The sequence below is a fragment of the Thunnus thynnus genome, chromosome 3 (assembly GCF_963924715.1).
Source record: "Thunnus thynnus chromosome 3, fThuThy2.1, whole genome shotgun sequence".
Taxonomy (NCBI): domain Eukaryota; kingdom Metazoa; phylum Chordata; class Actinopteri; order Scombriformes; family Scombridae; genus Thunnus; species Thunnus thynnus.
The window spans coordinates 28,490,937-28,509,538 of NC_089519.1; the positions used below are offsets into that span (position 1 = coordinate 28,490,937).

Genomic DNA, 18,602 nt, shown 5'->3' on the forward strand with positions numbered 1-18,602 from the left:
AACTGTGATTTTTCTGGCAGTATGAACAGCACCAAAGTGGTAACAACTCTATTGGATTGTGTTGACCCCTCAGACTGGATGTCCACATTGTAAGATGCAAATTTTTTTCCCTTAAAGCAATAATGTGCTAAAGGGTATATGCAGAGTAGGAGGAGTGGTGTAATTTTGCCTGCAGCATTTTTTTAAGTGCATGAAAACATTGCTGTTATCACATCCTCCAAGACAATGATCCATTCACCAGCACTCAGATATAATGCAAAACAGTTTTAAAAATTCTATCTATGTCTACGATTTTCCCAGAACAAAAAAATGTTCAAAAAAAAAAAGCTGGGTATCTCATTGTTGCCTGGGCAAGGTCTGCACAGACACGTCTCTACTTTTTTTTTCCAATCACAACATTTCAGTAATAGCTATAGTACTATAAAAATGGAAACCACTTCAGTGATAGCAGCAAAGAAGATTACAGCAAATGAATGTGTCTTAAGTGCTCTTAACAGAAGCTCTTCATCCAGCCACAACACAAACCAAAAGAGCAGATAATTGTATTCTTTTTCACAAGGGTTTTTGTCATCTTAATGCTGTCCCTAAGTTGCCTTCTACTTGAATTAGTATTTTTTTGGCAGTGAAATATGATGGAATCAGCAAATAATATATGTATAATACTAGATATTGTTTATCTTTGCAGAGTGGTAATCTAAGTAAAGGTGATACACAAATAATGTATTTTAATTCAGTGTGTTTAAGTATTTCAAGAATCAAAAATCTCCCAGATTGAACTTGAACAAATCTTGTCAATCACCTGTCTGTTGGTTGAAGGCTTATCCAACAGCTTGTAACATCTATTGAGCCTCCGAAAACCACAACGTGCTGTGACAGCGACCAAGGCTGATGAGAAAGATGAAAGGGAAACCAACAGAGTTCCAACCTCATCAACAGAAAATCTCAAGGATAAAGAAAGAAAACTGTGCGCTAAAAAGTAAAATGATCGTCTCCATGCCAAAAGTAGACTGAACATCAGCATCCAAAGATGAAAAGCACTCAAAGTTAAAAAGGGATGATGAGGAGCAATTGTCTCCAAGCCAAACTACAGCAAATATTTCAATTGCCCTCCAAAGATGAAAACAACTCCCAGACAAGACAACGTGATGAGGAGTGAGACTGCAGCTCTTTTTCCTTCAGGAACGGTGAGCTCCACACAGCAGCGTAGCGTCATAGCCAAATCAAATACAAATCTTCTAAACACAAGCAAGTAAGGTGTTGATTATCTTCTGTTACATGTTTTCCTTTAGTTTTTTTTTTCTTTCTGTTTCACTAATTTGACTGGAACTGCAAATTAAAACGTGTGTGTTTGTGTGTATTTTCAGGGGTTCTCGCCACATTCACCAAGGCTCCATTTACACCGACTCGTAAAAGTGACCTAATTATTTGCTCCTACATAACATATATATTATTAACATATCAACAAAAACAAATGAAAAAAACACATGGAATCAGATATTTTAATATCCTTTTTGTTCCTTTTGTTTTTTGTTTTTTTTTCTGTTTTTCATATAGCCAGTATTTATGATGTAACTTTCATTGTTGATATTAGAAACAGTAATATGGGACACATTCAAACATCTGACAAACACATTTTCTGCTTGATCTGTCAATTATCTGTTTCCTTTAACCTACTCTGATCACTCATCTTAAATGTCAATATAACCAATCACTCAATATAGGTGTTGCCATTAAAATGACTGATTTGATCGACATCCCAGCACACAGTGCCTGGTTAAGAGTAGCATTTCTGACCTGCAATCAAATCAATATCTTTTGCTCATTTACTTGTCTGACAACAGAGACAGAATAATATTTAAATACAAGCAACTCAATTGTGAGTTTGGCTGTATTGTAACACAGTAAAGGTGATCAGGGGGAGGCAGAACACTGGTCCAACAGGCTTAGAGTCATTAGAACTGGGCTGTGTCTTTCCCACTAATCACCAGATGTTTGCCATGAAGTACAGTTTGCCAAAATAGGACGAAGAAGACATTTAACATTTTTTTACTGTTCAGACATTTTAGTTTGAACAGAGATCTTCATTAAAATGATCTTGACATGTTAGTCATTTTCACAGGTAAACAATGTTTTCAGAATTATCTGACTTATTGTGGACATAGTTTTTAAGTCACTAGTGCAGTGAGAAGGACATGATCTCTCACCAGCTTCACATCGACAGCCAGTTATGTTCTATGTGGTGCCCAGCCAAGCTGGAAGTAACTGGGCATCGAGACCTGTGGTATAAATGCAGCCAGAGAGCCTCAGAGCAGAACAGAACTAAATGCTGTAGTCGGGTTTAGTCACCATAGTAACTATATTAATCCAGCTACTTTCTCCCCCTCCCTCTCTTTCTTTCACGCAGACACACAAATGCATCATCCAGTCTTGCTACACAGGAGTTCAAGGATAGCAAGATTTCCCAAAGCCTTCTAACATAGCTGGCTGTTCTTCTCACACCCCGAGAATAAAAACCGTGGATGCGAGAGCGGAGAGACATGAGAAGACCGAGAGACACGGCGAAATGAAAAGACAGAAAAGAAGGATGCGGTGGCAGTGGAGATGGTAGGGGAGAGACAGGAAACAGACACAGGAGAGGAAGACAGAGAGACTGAGCTGGATGACACAGGGAGGACCCATGGAAGTAAAAGCAAGAGAGCAGGTGAAGAAATTAGAGGTTAAAGTGGGGAAGGACTTAGTGAGCGAATGACACAGCAGTGTATCTTCTGCGAGTGACAGCAGGTGAGGGGAGCAGGTGTTAAATATTAAAGGGACTCAGCAGAGAACCTGGGCAAATGGCCCCTACTGATATGGGACATCCCAAGCTGGGACCCACACAGTCAAGCGCACACACATACACATACACTCACGTACACATATGCGCGCACAAATACGCAGACACCAAGAGTAGCATCCCACCACAGTGGCAGAGCAAAGCAGAAAGAACATGCATGTTTAATTTACAACCTTCCATTTCAGCATGTTCGTGTTCTTATGCTACACACTGTGACCCCCAACCCCCACCCTCTATCCCCCACACACCGGGTAGGAAGTCAAAAGAAGAGATGAACAAGACTGGCAGAGTATGAGTGAGCACATATGGGGGTGAGGTAAAGCCAACAACATTTCTTATTTCCCAAAGTGGCTCCTCTGTAATGGAAGTACAACATTCAAAACTAATCCTGTTCCTCTCCTGGGCTTACACATGCCCTTTCTCCGCATCAATTCCGTGTTCACCCAACGTGTCTCCCTTCTCACAGCATACCATCCAAATTCCTATAGATTATTCCTGAGTGCTCCACACTGACATGCATTATATGGGGATGATGAGGAAGTAGAGACTGGGAAAGAGTGGGGAGGGAAACAGGGAGGGAGACAGGGAGAGAGAGACCCTTACATATCGGACAGCGGACCTGTTGTGACATTGATCCATTTGTTTTCATTTTTGAAAATATGGGCTTGGCAAACAAAAAATGGATGATTCTTTGATTTGTTTGGGCTGGCTTATCCAACTGGGGTGGAATTTATTTTGAACATTGCCCATTCTGGCAGAAGTACAAGCAGAAGTACAGTGTAGGCAAAAACAAACACTGTATTGCTAAAACAGTATTGGTGTCAGGAAGATTTCCAGGGTTCATCCCAGACCAATAGATTAATCTTTCATTTTAAATCACATACAATAAACCTCTTATGTATCTTTAACTTTAAATTTGTTTTCTTTGATTAATTTATTACTTATGTATTACTAATAATAATATGTGGATGCGCATATGTGTGAGAGTATGTGTGTCTGGGGACATTTCCACACCGAGCTTGAAAGAAGGTTTTTTTTCATCCAACATTGTTAACACTAAACATCTGTGAAAGCTGTTTATATGGGGGTCTTGGGTCTAGTTGATGTTCGGTCTACAGCAGGCAGGGGCTGAGTGGGACTTAATTTCAGCCCAGATCCACCAGGTGTGAAGCTGTTTCTTCTATGGTGTATATTAATTAGTTGCAATTACAAAACTTCTGATATTGGTGGTTTTGATATAGTGGGGAAATTAGTGGGCAGTTAAGAAAAGCACCTCGAAGCAAAAATCTCGACAACAGCAACAAAAACGCTGTCCTGCCATAATTGGAAACACACAACTAAGCAATAAAACCCTTTGTTTGACACTACTCCAAACCAATGCCTTCATCCCCGATTGAGAAGCAGCTAAAAAGGATTCTTGTATGTGGGAGAAAACTCACACAAATTGTAAGTGAGCTCTGAGGTCTGTAAACAAAATCATGACAAATAAAAACTGCGCTTTTACAAACATGAGGAGTCATAGCAGTATGTTACTGGCCTCCATAATCTTGTTTACCACCAGTTTCAACAGTTTTCAGAGATGCCTGGAATGCCTGCTCCTGTATTTGTGATGCAGTATGATGGCTATGCAGCCAGCTACTGATAAGATGACAACTGGGGAAAGTCTCTACTTGAAATGTGACATAATCATGACAGTTATAGTTTGCATTTTGACAGCTTAACACTGCTTTAACACCTCAGTATTTCACACTTGCACTGCCCACCTTCACGTATATCTATTATTTTAGAGCACTTGCCGGCTGAAGTTTTTTTTTTTTATGCTTCTTCTTTCTGTATTTTCCTGGCACCATCTCCTTCCTTCTGTGTTTTGCTCTCCATCTAAAACATGATGTGTAGAATACTACTGAACTCAGCCAGGATACCCAAGGTACCGTGGTTTGAGCGGCTCAGTTTTTACTCCTCTTCTAAAGCCTTGATTGCGACATTACCAGACAGCATGTGTGTGTATGTATAGACAGAGAGCGCAAGGCTCTACCAGCTCAGCCTGCAGAAAGCACAATATTGTTTGTTAGCCCACAGTAATCAAGCTGAATTGTTACCAGCCCACTGGGATTTCTTTTGATCCTCCAGATTACCACTACACTACTGACAGCAGGTATCAAAGCTACTGTCCACAGACAAGAGGTCTTACATAAAGCCAGGATTTTTCATAAAATAATATATTTGTTAGGGTTTTTACTACCCTAAATACTCACATGGTTACAGATTATATGTGTATCATATAGTGAAATCATTAAGAGGGGCTAATACTGCTGAGAAAAGCACTGAATTCAATTTATCAAGCAAGAATGCCAAACATTTGCTGGTTGCAGCTTCTCAGATATCACAGTGTGTTTGTGCAATTTGTCTTAAGCGGTTTTATAAAGAAAAAAAAAAAGAGGGAAAATGCACACCTATTCTAGTGAGGTGGTAGCTTACAGGCAGACATAAAAAATATTGGAAAGCTGCACGCTCGTTTCTACTAATGAAGATCATTTCGGCAAACTGCGTTCTTCAGGAAAAAGGAATTAATTGGTTTTATATCATTATACATTTTAGGTCTTTGGGTTTTGAAGGGTTTCTTTCATCCTCTTATTGAGACTCTGAGTAATCCTTCCATCCACTATATGTATCCAGTCAAAAACAAACACACAAACACAGCGGGTATGACGGTGCAGTCTTTAAAAATCCAAAATTAAAAGATCTTTCCTGCTATGTATAACAATATTCCAATTAGCTTTGCATCATGGTTGGTTTTTTTGCATTGTCCACCTTAGCTAGTAATACACATTGAAGGGTGATAACACCAAATCATATCAAGGTGACCACTTCATTTCCCTACAAAATTTCTGCATTCTTGGGCATTTTCAAAGCGTGCCCATACATACCAAAGCCTGTATTACATTCAATAGATTGAGGAGAGTTAAAGCCCAGCTTGCCTCCCAATAACAGGATATATAATGCAGCCTTTGTAGTATTTCAAACTGTGAAGGTGAATGTATTCCCTACAACTGATTCCCATGTAATAACTTATAATGATTGATGGGCAGTTTTCAACATTTTCTGACATTTAGACTACACAATTAATCAATTCATCCAAAACATAATCAGCAGATAATGAAAACATTATTCAAATCTAGAGCCAGGATGCTGGAGAAGAAAACCATCTCGGTCTCCTCACACTCTTGTCACAAATATGTAAATACGATGTCCTTTGGGTAGTTGCTGCAGATGATTGAGCTCTACAACAACCACACACACATCATCAAAGCTACAGAACAGAAAAGATACCAATCAACCGAACAATTCTTCTACAGTCATTTGCTGACTCACTGCACTTCTATACCTGCCTGCCAGTGGGCTGCTAATTTAAACCAAGCAGCAAGACTTTCTTATTTACAGCACTGGCCTGCAGGAACAGTTGCAGGGGGGCTGGTTAGTTACAGGCTTCACGCACTCACGCTCACACCTGGGAGCTGTCAAGAATGACCGTAGTCTTGTACTTTTGGCCACTGAGCAGTTCAATTAGAGCAGTTGGGGGTTAAGTACCTCGTTTAATGGCACATCAACAGCAGCGATTGAAGGCAGGAAAAACACAATTCATTTATTTCCCTATCATTATATAGTCAGTGTGGGTTTTAAGCCATTGACCTTCATGTTGCAGTTTCACTCCCCTAACCTTTCAGCCAACTCTGACTGTCTCTTTTACCTTCTTCGTCTTTTTTTTCCCATCTTTTCTCACACATACACACACACACACACACTGCATCCCCAGTCAAGCAGTACTTCAAAAGGCTGCTGTATTGCAGCAGTTGTTGGTTCCTCTGTTTTGGCTGCTGTGCCCTGAGAGATTTAAAAGCTAAAGAACCAGTTGTGTTTTTATCAAAGCTTCTTCAGTCTGTCTGTCAGTCAGCAAGGTCTACAGAGTCAGTACCAGAGAGAGAATTCAGCTAAGAAAGAGATGTACATCCCTAACTTTGCACTGAGCATCACACCAAAATAAAACAAAAATCCAATCTTAAAGATTTTTTTTTTTTTTTTTTTTTTTTTTAAAGCAATGAATCAGTTTTTTCTGGCAACCCGCTGAGCACTAGACGTGATACAGCTACATACAGCCCAGGATTTAAAATTTTTCTTTTTTTTTTTGGCTTTGCATAGCCCAGTTTTATACCAAGCAGAAAGTACATTATTACATATTTAAACAATGCATGAACATCTTTTAAAACACGAATGATGTACCAGACAATGCTGTATTTTCAATGCAGATTTCCACTGACCATATGAATACTGTACATTAAAATGTGGCCAAAACAAGGCTAATTAACATAAAACTGCAGCCCAAAGGCTTAATTTAAACAAAAATAATTTGACAGATAATAATCTGACAGCCCTGACAGCCCAAAACAAGCTTCCGGAAACCTCTGTGTCATTTTTAAATCTACAACATGGTGACTGCAACATCCGAGGATGGTTTATATATGACATAAGGGAACCATTTTTAACTCAAACAACCATCAGAGCTTAAAGTAGCTCACAGGAAGCAAAATATAGCATTTATCAAAGGCTGTGGTATACCATTTTTTCATTTTCCCACCAGCTGAGGACAAACACTGTATTTCTAAAATGGGCACTTTACACAAATATATATTTTAGGTAGTTTAAGGGGCTTGTTATTTTTCATGCTGTAGCCTTGTGGATTATGTTGAATTGTGAGCTGCATTTCAGGTGGAGTGAGTCTCTAAATGCCAAGTTTCTCAATGAAATACGTTTCTGGCCTAATTGCTAACGTGCCAGGACATCTGAAAAAGGTGTAGGTTGAAAAGCATTTTCCTTCAACATTTAGAGCTAGCTCAAAGCAGGGATTACAACTCCCTAATCCCACTTCCAAAACACAAACATTGTGTATCCAAAGGCGTAGGAGTATGTGCTGTACATGCGTGCGCGTGTGTGTGTGTGTATGTGTGTGTGTGTGTTCCTGTCCGTGCTTGTGTGTGTCAAGGGTACTCACCTTGTCAGCCATAATCATAGAGGAGCCTCCGTGGACTCCCAGGACTGGAAGTTGTGTCTGAACAGAGAGGAAGTCAAGGATCTGGGCAATGGCCTCCTGATCGGTGCCATCGGCAAACACAATGCCATGGAGACGAGTGCGTGACAGAAGCTCACACACCTTGGGACACAATGAAACAAGCTCAAGTGTCATACAAGGTGTTTGTGTGCGATGAGTCAAACAGATAGTGTTGAATGTGTCACTTTTTCTCACCTGTGTGATCACAGACTTTGGGTCTGTCTGGTTGATCCTCAGTATTACCACAGAGACGTCGAGGGCATCGTCAGGGCGCCGCGGTGGGCGGAGCTCCTGATCAGAAACAGGGCGCGTCTGGCCCATGATCACACCCACGCTGAGCCCTGGAGGCTTCTGGGACGCCACAGGCACCATGATCTGGGAGAGTAGGAGCAACATCCAGCCCACTACACCCATCATACCCTAAAAACACACAAACACCAAAAATGTAGTCTAATCAAGAGAGTTAAACAAAAAATAGCTTGTGACCGTTTGTGTCACAAAACCAAAACAAATCAATCCTGAACTGATATTACCAAGCTCATATTCTAAAGCTGTAACAACATTTCTTTACCTTGACAGTTTCTGCCACTTGAAAGTACAGGTGAAACATATGCTGTCAGTTGGTTATACGTTAGCGCGGTTAAAAGACTGACCATTTTCTCAAAGATTGGCTTGTATTTACCTTTGAGAAAAACAGTGTGGCTCAAATATGTGATTCCAATGCAATAATGAGAAATGATAGGAACAAACTGGGGCTGGGAGTTTACTTTCTGTCCTCCACTGTTCAAAATTTACTTAATTCAGTCTCAGTTTCAAAGCGACCATTAGAAGACCACAGTTAAACTTAACTTTATTTTTGCTAAACCGCTAATCTGGCTTCAAGAGATGCCCTAAATCTCTCTTCCACTGTCCGCCTTTATTTGAACACAATCTATGCCTGTAGGCAATGTTCACAGTAAAGTGCCAGCTATTAATGGATAAAATAACCCTGAAATAAATGCGATCAGATTTTACTCCATTCATGGGGATATGAGGGGAAACATTCTAAATCGCTAAAGGCACATAAGTGTCTGCATCAATCAATAACATTCACTGAGAGGAAAAATAACATTTCTTTAAACTCTATATCTTAATCAAGTTTCAGTCTAATACAGAGGAATCTAAGCTCCATGTTCCCAGTTTAAGCTCAGTCTGTGTTACCTTTTCCCGTAATATGAGCAGATCTAAGAGAAGCAGATGAGTAGAGGAAATGCAGTGTGAAATGCCCTGGGCTGAATGAGAACTAATGAAACCATGATGTGAATGCTACGTTGCATCTTAGCCAATTTCTTACACCACCACAGTCCAGCAGAGCTGAAAAACACCTCAGGAGGAAACCGTCACATCCAGAAAATTAACCTACTGTCTCTACATCTCTTCATCCTCCCCTGTCCTCATTTTCTAACTTTGCGTTACTGTCTATTAATCATCTTTATCTCTTCATTTTCTCATAATGTATTTCATTTTTTTGAAATCTTTCTCTAATTCTGCCAATCTGTCTTTCCGGCTGGGTTAGTGTGTGTATCTGATCCATGTCATCTCACACCCGGTCTAATCAGGCCAGTTAGTCAAGTCAGTACTTTCCCAGCTTGCTCTCTCTGCCCTGGTGCCCACAGACTAGCCTGCAGCTCCAGCAGCACTTAGCATACGCCGCTAAATCACACACCGCTACACTCCTGTCCCAGGGAATTAGCGTCAGCTCCGACCAATGGGACAAGATTACACTAACTTTCCCTGGAGTTAGCATCAGAGCTAACATAACTAGGAGGAGTGTGCTGTGCCACAGCTTCCAAAATGGTCAACGTAGCTGGAAAACTTTGGGTCACTGAGTGTTCTTGCTGTCTTATAGGATTTGCATTTGTGCTTAAAATCATATCCACTGACTCCTGTAATTAGCTTCCAAAAGAGACGTCATGAGGGGTTACTGTATCCCCCTCTGTGTTAGCATTTATGCTAATATTTCCACGATACTGAAAAATGCAAAATCTTAATAATGCAACAATATTCAGCAGGCATAATTCTCTAGTATCCTGACAACACTAAAAGGGTTTTCATTCTTTAAAAATATCTTAAAATAGAAAAGGGTTTTTTTAGCTGACTTCCTGGAATAAAATCAACTGAAAATGGACTGAAAGCAGTATTTATTTTTATTTTTGCTCACTCGAACATGTTTCCTAAATAGTACAAATTTGCCTTTAAGCAGCAAATTAGCCTTGTCCAATAATATTTTTATTTTTGTGGGTGAAGTTGAATCTAGACTGTCTCTGTCAAAGCTAGAAACAACACACCCGGTGCTCAAATGGGAGACAGCATTAAGAGGCCCTCAAGCTGCTTCAGTGAAAATGAATCAGAGGACGTCATTGTGCACACTGTAACACAACCCAGAGTGATTTTCCTCGTATATAAGCACATTTTTTGGTTCAACAATGTTACCCCTAACTCCTATTAAATAAAGCTCATGTGGGAGTAATTGCTTAAATCTATCAGTCCACATTCCATTCCTTCATTCATCGCCAATGAAGCAGCTCCATAGTGTCTCTAGATGACAACACAAATTAGACTCTCGCTTATGTGGGTTTTGTTTCCCAAAAATATCTTAAAGCGATACTCCACTCAAAATCTATGTTTGAACATCGCACTTAAACTTAATAGGCTTGAAATAAGGTTGATAACAGTGGCTATTGTCAAACTGAATTCAGGCAGTAACGATAGATTCCAATGTTGGTATATTTTTAGGAAAAAAGTATTAAAACATCTGATAACGTCTCTAAAACTGCAACATAATCCACTTCACTGTTTTCTGTCTGTACGCTCAGTAAGTTCCAGTCACTCGTTCATTAGCGAAAATGTGGCAAAATTTACAAATCTATCTGGGTGGATTGTAACATCCATCACACGAAGCTTGTTGTTTGTAACGAATTTCCAAAAAGTATCTTAATTGGTGAAGACCACCTGTGACTGGTCCAATACTGCTGTCTAGTACTGCTTCATATTAAATGTTATTTAATTTGTTTTCCTTTTTCTTTTCTTTTCCTACCAATGAACAGATATTCTACCACTAATGATCTGTATAAAACAGAGAGGTGTTCAGTGCAATATGAGAGCTGAATATTGAATTATTTAATTAGATTTTAAAACATCTCTGGATGCTTGTGGCACCATTAAAAAGAACACAAAATAGGCGGTCAGCACTCAGCAATAAATCCAACTGCAGTGGTGAGCTTGTATTTTCATGAGAAAACATTATGCTCTGAGAGTATGTAGAAGTCATCACTCTTAAATCTAGTTATTAACATTTGCACTTGGGGCAAGTATCTTGAGCAGCAGAAAAAGTCAAACCACAATTTAACATTAAACCCACAAACTTATGCCTATTGCGTTGTATGAGATAACAGCTGACTGTAAGCTCTCTACAGGCTCAGGCTTGAATAATGTAGTACATCATATCATCATTTCTTTTGTGTGCTGCGGCACAGCCACTGGGGTAGCATAAGATAGCAGGAGCCACCCTAAAATAATGTCTTGTCACCCAATTTTCTACCACAGTTTCTACTCTAACTCACATAAAAGCGTTTTTTCTTCATCAAATGTTTTTTCAATTTGGTGTGTTAATCCCCATAATACCCAGTTCCAAACTCTGAGTGTCAGGGCCAGATTTATGTACATATTTGCGCTTGCAATCTGCATGAAATTAGCGTCTGATTTACTGAGGCAGTAGCTAATTATCAGTAACTGGGACTGTCTTTTAGGTGTATTCTGCATGTAAACGAGAACTCAAAAGATGCAGTTCAGTGGTGAAGCAGGGATGAAAATAGGGTACTACAAGATAGAAATCAAACCCAGAGAGAGAAATCAAAATGTCTCATTAAATGAAACTTTAACTTTCCAAACCATTTATGAAGGTCTTGTAAAACTGGTGCAGTAGGACCCATTTAACACATAAAATGTTAAGAAAAAAAAAAGCCATCTCACCTCAAGTGTCAAGAGTCACCAAAACGCATTAACTCAGAGGATGTCAACTCACCATCCCATTTTTGTTTTGGTGCTAAAAATGGTGCGATATTGTGTTTCTTTATTATAACTGCACAACTTTTCTTTCTAAGAAGCTGTCACTCCAAATACAAAATAATTAACTGTAGCTCTCCTACACATGTTTCTGCTGTCATGGTGATTTCTACATTTTTATCTTCCCTACTGAAACCTACCTTTAATATACCGTTTCACATCTGCACCCGTGTCACAGAGGCATTGAGTTTTCCTTGTAAAATTGACCCTTGAATGTTGGGTGAGCCTTAATAAATGCACCAGAATATGCAGTCAACCACTTTTCTCAAATCTATCCCTGTTATCTGTGCAATTCTCCTTTAAACGCTAAATGCATTTGCATGAAGAAGAGAGGCACACTTCACTGATCGCACGCAAGCTGTGTCTCAGATGACAGGCAAACTGCGCTTCCAGGCCGGTGCCCCTGTTTGATAAATAACATGCACATCAAATGAATTTTATGTCGTCAAGTGCTGTCTGTTGTGTGGCTGCTAAACAATGTAAGTTGACAAGATTGGCAAAGTTAGCAGTCTTGCCCTAAGTAGCTAGCAGCCAGTGTGCAATGCGTGTTTGATTCTCACACAAATGCATAATATGCAAGGATATATCATGTATATAGAGAAATATGCGAATAGTAAATAATGTCTTCCTATTGATGAAATGTTTTATAATCGTTTATGAATTATTTCATATTAGAAAACGTACATTGTTTTGATTTTTGTTCGTTTTTTCATCAGTTAACCAGTGAGTGCCATATCAAGGCCCATCCCTCACAGGATTACCAAACATTAATGATTATAATACAACAATTTCCAGCCAGGCTGTTCACAAATGAAACTAAGTAATCACTCCTCATTCACAACACAATAATAATCACCTCTTAGTGATAAAAGGTTTTCCTTCTGAACTACCATGCATTCGCCAAACAAATTGCCATTTTAAAGGCGTCTTTTTCAAACATCATTTTCAGTCGCTGTGAGTCACTCATATCCAGAAACTCACTTGTATCCTTTATGTCATTACACAACATTTACGATACAGTAAAAAAACAAACCCTCCTCACTCATAGTGCGGACTCCTTGTCTCTTTTTAGAGGAGAGAAGTTCACTGTAATGGCTGTTGGGCAACATTTGCAGCGTGTATAAGTTAAAAGAAGAGTAGGCCAGCCACCTTTATTGTTTCTTAGTGTTATTTGGCTGCAATAGCATTGTGAGACACTAGCCAAACTAGTCCCATTACCAGGCATTCTGTGATAAGTTGCATCTGAGTTGTCGTAAAATTACGACATTGCAGATGGTGGTGTGATGGCGTCATGGACATATCGGAAAATATTTTAAAGCGTTGAATCCTTGGTTTCTGTGTAATTTTCACTTTTCAAATTGGCAGCAGTTTTACTTTTAATGGAGTCCATCAGCAAATGTATTGAATCTTTTCAACAAAGTTTACAAACTTGTTGTATATTAACTTTAATACCTTAATACATTTCTAAAGAGATTCAAATTAAGATTATACTTTCGGAAGTTTATGAGAAATATATGAATGCAAGAAGGCAACTTTTCTTTTCCTCGCTGAAAAAATGGAATGTGTGAACATTTGGATGAGATATTTTCTGTCTCATCATTGCACAGACTGACAACCATTGTTGTAGTGTTGTGAGTATACAATATTTACACTGAATATGCTTGTTAGTTTATGATATATATCAACATGTTTGAAATGTGAGGTTTAGAGAGAGAGGTTTTGGAGAGAAAATTAAACAGACGAACAAATATTGAAGGAAGCCTGACACACACATGTACACACATATACACACACACATACACACACCCCTCATTACAGATACATTTATTGGGTTTGAATAGAGTCGGATACTGACAGCTTAACATTCATCCAGCTGTCATTTAAAATGTAATGAATTTTAACTGATAAAAATATTAAACCAGAAATATTGCACCGGCAGCTGACACATTCTTGCTTATTATCAGCATCAATTACAATTATCTTCTGACAATACAAAACGTATGAAGTGAATATTATATTATTTCACTTCATGCGAATACTTCATGCAGTTCATTTATTTCAGTATAGCTACCTCAGTGTATTCATCCTTTGTGTATTTCAAGCATATAAATCTTATTTTCATGACTACAGCTAAAGTTATGCGTGTGAAAGATCTTTTTTTAAGGAATATGTGTAATGTCAGATTGTGGCCTTATTTTACACTTGGGTTAGACCAAATCTATCTTGTTTGGATCAAAAATTAAGCTCTCTCAGTTACAGTAAATACTTGTGTTGTATTCTTGACAATAACCTATGAAGTGATGCTATGGTTTTAAAATTACTGGGCAAGGTAAATGCCAGACATAGATATCTGGCAGGAAAGGAGCAATAAATTGGACAGGGACAGTCTAAAACTATTAGTCTCTTCCCTGGTCCAATGTCATTTCGACATAGTGTTAGTTAATGGAACTGAGCCCTTAGAAAAACTGAAACACAAACTTCAAGTAGCATGAAACAAAGTGGTTAGGGTCCTCCTCAGGTTTGAGCCAAGGAGTCATAATAGTAGGTGTCAGTTCTTACAGCTTCACTGGCTTCCGAGGACCGAGCACATCATATTCAATTAAATATTGTTTGAAGGATTTTACATGGAAGGGCTCCCAGCTACTTTTACAATTATTTTAAGAAGGTGGACAAATACTAGATAGTATTTCCTAATAGAATGTGGATACATTAATATGTTTTTTACGTTTTACTTTTTAATTCATTTGATTTTCAATTTGAACCTCTATATAGAGACATTACTCTCCATTTACTCTGTATTGAGTGACGCTGCCTCCTTGTTACTTCTGTCTACTAGCAAACAACAGAAAAATACCTAAAAGGTGCTGTGTGGTGGGATGCACTACCAACAGGGTAAAGAACCCAAAACTAACTAATAAGCTGCCAAACCGAAAAACTCAGCCTATTAGAAGACAAAAGTGGAAGACGTTTAAGGGCTATGTGTTGTGCATTGGAAGAGACAGACCTGACCTGAGCTGCATGGACAGCCTGCAAAACCTCCATAAACAAGACACATATACTTGGACACGCTGCTAGACACAGAGAACACAGATGAAAGTAAAAACAGAACAGCTGTTTAATTGAAATGTTTGTGGTGTTCGTAATAGATAAATCACAGAGTAGTTAACCCGCATTCAGCTGAAATGATAACTGTAAAAAGAGCCCAATGATAGCATGTCTGTGCATTTAATTTCTGCGCTTATCTTTCCAAACTGCATTCGCCATATCAGCTGTGCAAAATGTGTGAAAAAGTTTGCTATACAGTTGTGCTATCTCTACTGTAGACATGATGTCAGCCCTTCCATTCATATACTGCATCTTTGCGTATACAATGTAACAGGTTTCAGCTGTAAACTACCTTTTCCTCTCTGGTAGACACAGGGTGCTAAAATAGTGATTTGACATGCTTAAATCTAATGTTTTCAGCTAGTTACAGGCCCTTTGTTAGTGTTTCAGCCCTTGGTTGCATATTATGGCGCCAGTTGTTTTCCCCTCTGGTGACCGTGGTTTTCAGAGTATGACACGTTGCGCTCTGTCACACATTTCTATGATTTCTCTTATGGGTGTCCAATTTTTATCTTGTCTGCTTCTTGAAAAAAAAAAAAATATAGCGATTTTCTGTTCATGGTTCAGTTTTATAGTTTTTTAGTTGTCTGACATTATTTTCAAATGTCAGACAATGAATACATGTCCCCATCTTAATGAAGGTTGGTGAACTGTGTCAGCACCAGGGACAACAATGAAAGTAAGTCAATCGCTGACAAATAACTTGTATTTTATAAATGTCTGACAATGTTGTCAACAATCCAAACCAAACCCAAAATATCTGATATTGAATCAAATGACTCCCTGCAGGAGTGCCCTGGTAGCCGAATGGTCACTGCGAATGCCACATAACCGCAACACCACTGGTTTGATTCCAGCCAGGGACTTTTGTTGCATGTCATATCAATCTCTCTCTCTCTCTCCCCTTGTTTCCTGTCTGCTTCTTCACTGCCCACTATCCAATAAAGGCAAAAAAAAAAAAGCCAAAACACTAATTAAAAAAATGACTACCTGCACTGTGTATTTTGGCATAGCATATTTTGGAACATCGTACCAGAGCAAGGTACAATTATTGTGTTTTTTTGAAGGCATACTTGAATCAACCAAACAACAACAGTGCACTTAGATGTAGGCAATGCCAATTTCTCAGCAACTGAGCAACAAATACAACATAGCCCACAATCTTTTTTTTTTTTTATTTTAAAAAAAAGCCTTTTTACCTCTACCGCAACTTCTATCATACAGTACGAAATTGCTTTCACCTTAATGCAATTGCAGTGCATCACCTCTGAGTAATCTTAAACAGGTGCACTTTCACATCAAATAATAAATATGGTTTTTTTGACCTGGGAGTGTCAGGGTTTATATTTTCGAGAGATTGCTCCGCATTTATTAAGACACAGTGTGTGTCATTATCCACCCACCCAGATACTGAATTGCAAAACACAAATGTTTGTTGTCTTGATTCAGGGCAGCAGAATATAGTGAAAAAGGTCTTGTTTGAAATATCACATTTTTATTTGTTTAACACTGATGCAAGTTCCAAGAGCCTTCCTGTTTGTCCTCAGTAAAACCGCCCGCCTGCTCCCTGCTCCCCTCGACACAGCCTTTTAACAGCCCAACAGCCTTTTTCCACATCAAAATTTCAGCAATGCAGAGAAATGTGTGTACATGTGTTAGGGGCACACACTTTCGGCCAATTCTATCTTCCTTTTTTTTTCAGTGCTTGTGGTACATGTGGAACCAGGGGAACAGAAAATGTCCGCAAGAGTTCTGTCATTCATATTTCATTGGTAATAAATATGAATAAACAAGGGCAATGCCAAACACCAGAAAGGGCACACGCTGACATTCATTGGGGGACTGCATTGTGAGTTTTTGTAACTGTGTTTGTGTATATATATCTGTGTGTTTATGTGTGTGGCTTCGAGGGCATTTGTGTTTTTTTTTTGTTTTTTTTTTTGCAGCAGGATGTGAGGCAAGAGAAAGAAAACCCCTGGAGGAGGAGACTAAGAGGCAACAAGGTGAGGATGGGGCAAGACGAAGGAAGAAAGGGAATACAAATAAAGTTATTATGAAGCTGTGTAAAACGTGGGTGGGGAGGTGTATAGTTCTGATCTTGGAGAGAGAGGGAGTGGTTACTAAACTTGTAAACTTGTATCGCTTAAAAACTGTACGTTAAAAGTGCGGCTGACTCCAAGATGTAAGAACACCGGGGTTACAAGAACATGGCACAGTATGATGAGTCGAGAGTGGGCCATCCTTATGAATACACAATGTGATTGTTCTAGCTTTCAATTATTGAAAAGACCTGAAACATTAAAATGACACAGGACGGTTGTAGACAGTCACTCGTAAGCCTTGTTAGACAACCTGATGTAATGATAGACTAAATTCACGTTTTAATTTTTAACCAAAAACAGAATTTGTACTCATTTCATGCATAGCAAGTGCGCCAATCTCTTAAACAATCTATTATTGATGAAAGTGAAGACATTTGTTAATCCATCAAATTTCTTCTAAAGACTACATGTCACTGTAATAAGTTAAGAAAATACTGATATGACATTTCTCAAGACAGATCCACACATCTAGAATGATAAATGGCTAATACCTGTAGATTAATTAAACTATGCACTTAAGCGCTGCTCCTACTCTTGTTTGATGTCATATATGGAAGATCTGGGACTAACTTGGCTCGTGCCAAAAGCCATTACTTTAACAGTTTGATGAGGCGAGCAATGTTCCAGATACAGTGTCTAAAAGGGGCCTCGGATATGACTTGTAAATTGGACTTAATTTTATAATGGTGATATATAAAGATTGATTGGCAACGTTCACTTTGGACCACACAAAAAAAAAACTAGTATATTACAATTAATCAAATCTTAAATAATTGAAGTTTATGGCGAAGGCATAAAGTATATTTGATGGCAGCTTTTTAAAACCCTTCAGCATGGGATCTATCTTTGATCATACATCTCTGGGCACCAGAGTCTGGTCAACATATGTTTTTTGATGTGTTGCTCATCGCTGTTAAAAACCGCACTTGGCAGGAGGAGACAGGGGCTTCAAATATTCCCACATCAGCGGATGCCCCGTCTGGCTGAGACGGCACCTGTCGCGAGCGTGGAAGGGGGTATTTTACCTGCAGTACATAACACATTTTGGATGATTTGCAGATGTTTTGGGAATATTTTTGGCTTCTGCATCTTGCTGCCTGGCAGAGCTCTCAACAAGATCATATAGGGAAAGAAATGTAAACTGACTAGACGCTGAGACACTAAATCATGGAGTCATCGAGGTACTATTCATGTTGAAATTTGTTTAAAAAAATCAACACGTCAAAGATTTCTCAGCAGAAAGCAAGATCAGTTCATCTGTTAATGCCTGAAATACTTACACACATTGATGGTAGGACATATCACAGTTGCTTAGCTGTCAATTTACTTTTAATGTTCCAAGCAATAAGATGCC

The 18,602-nt window shown here is 38.9% G+C and overlaps 1 protein-coding gene across 1 annotated transcript in view; it reads right to left on the bottom strand.

Moving 5' to 3' along the window:
• The window catches only part of grin2ab (glutamate receptor, ionotropic, N-methyl D-aspartate 2A, b), a 92,954-nt gene that overhangs the window by 64,971 nt on the left and 9,381 nt on the right, over positions 1 to 18,602 (bottom strand). Inside the window, exons 3-4 of the mRNA XM_067585171.1 lie at positions 8,133 to 8,357; positions 7,881 to 8,039 (exon numbers count right to left, since the gene is read on the bottom strand). Coding sequence (XP_067441272.1) covers positions 7,881 to 8,039; positions 8,133 to 8,357 — 384 coding nt within the window. The remainder of the gene's footprint in view (positions 1 to 7,880; positions 8,040 to 8,132; positions 8,358 to 18,602) is intronic.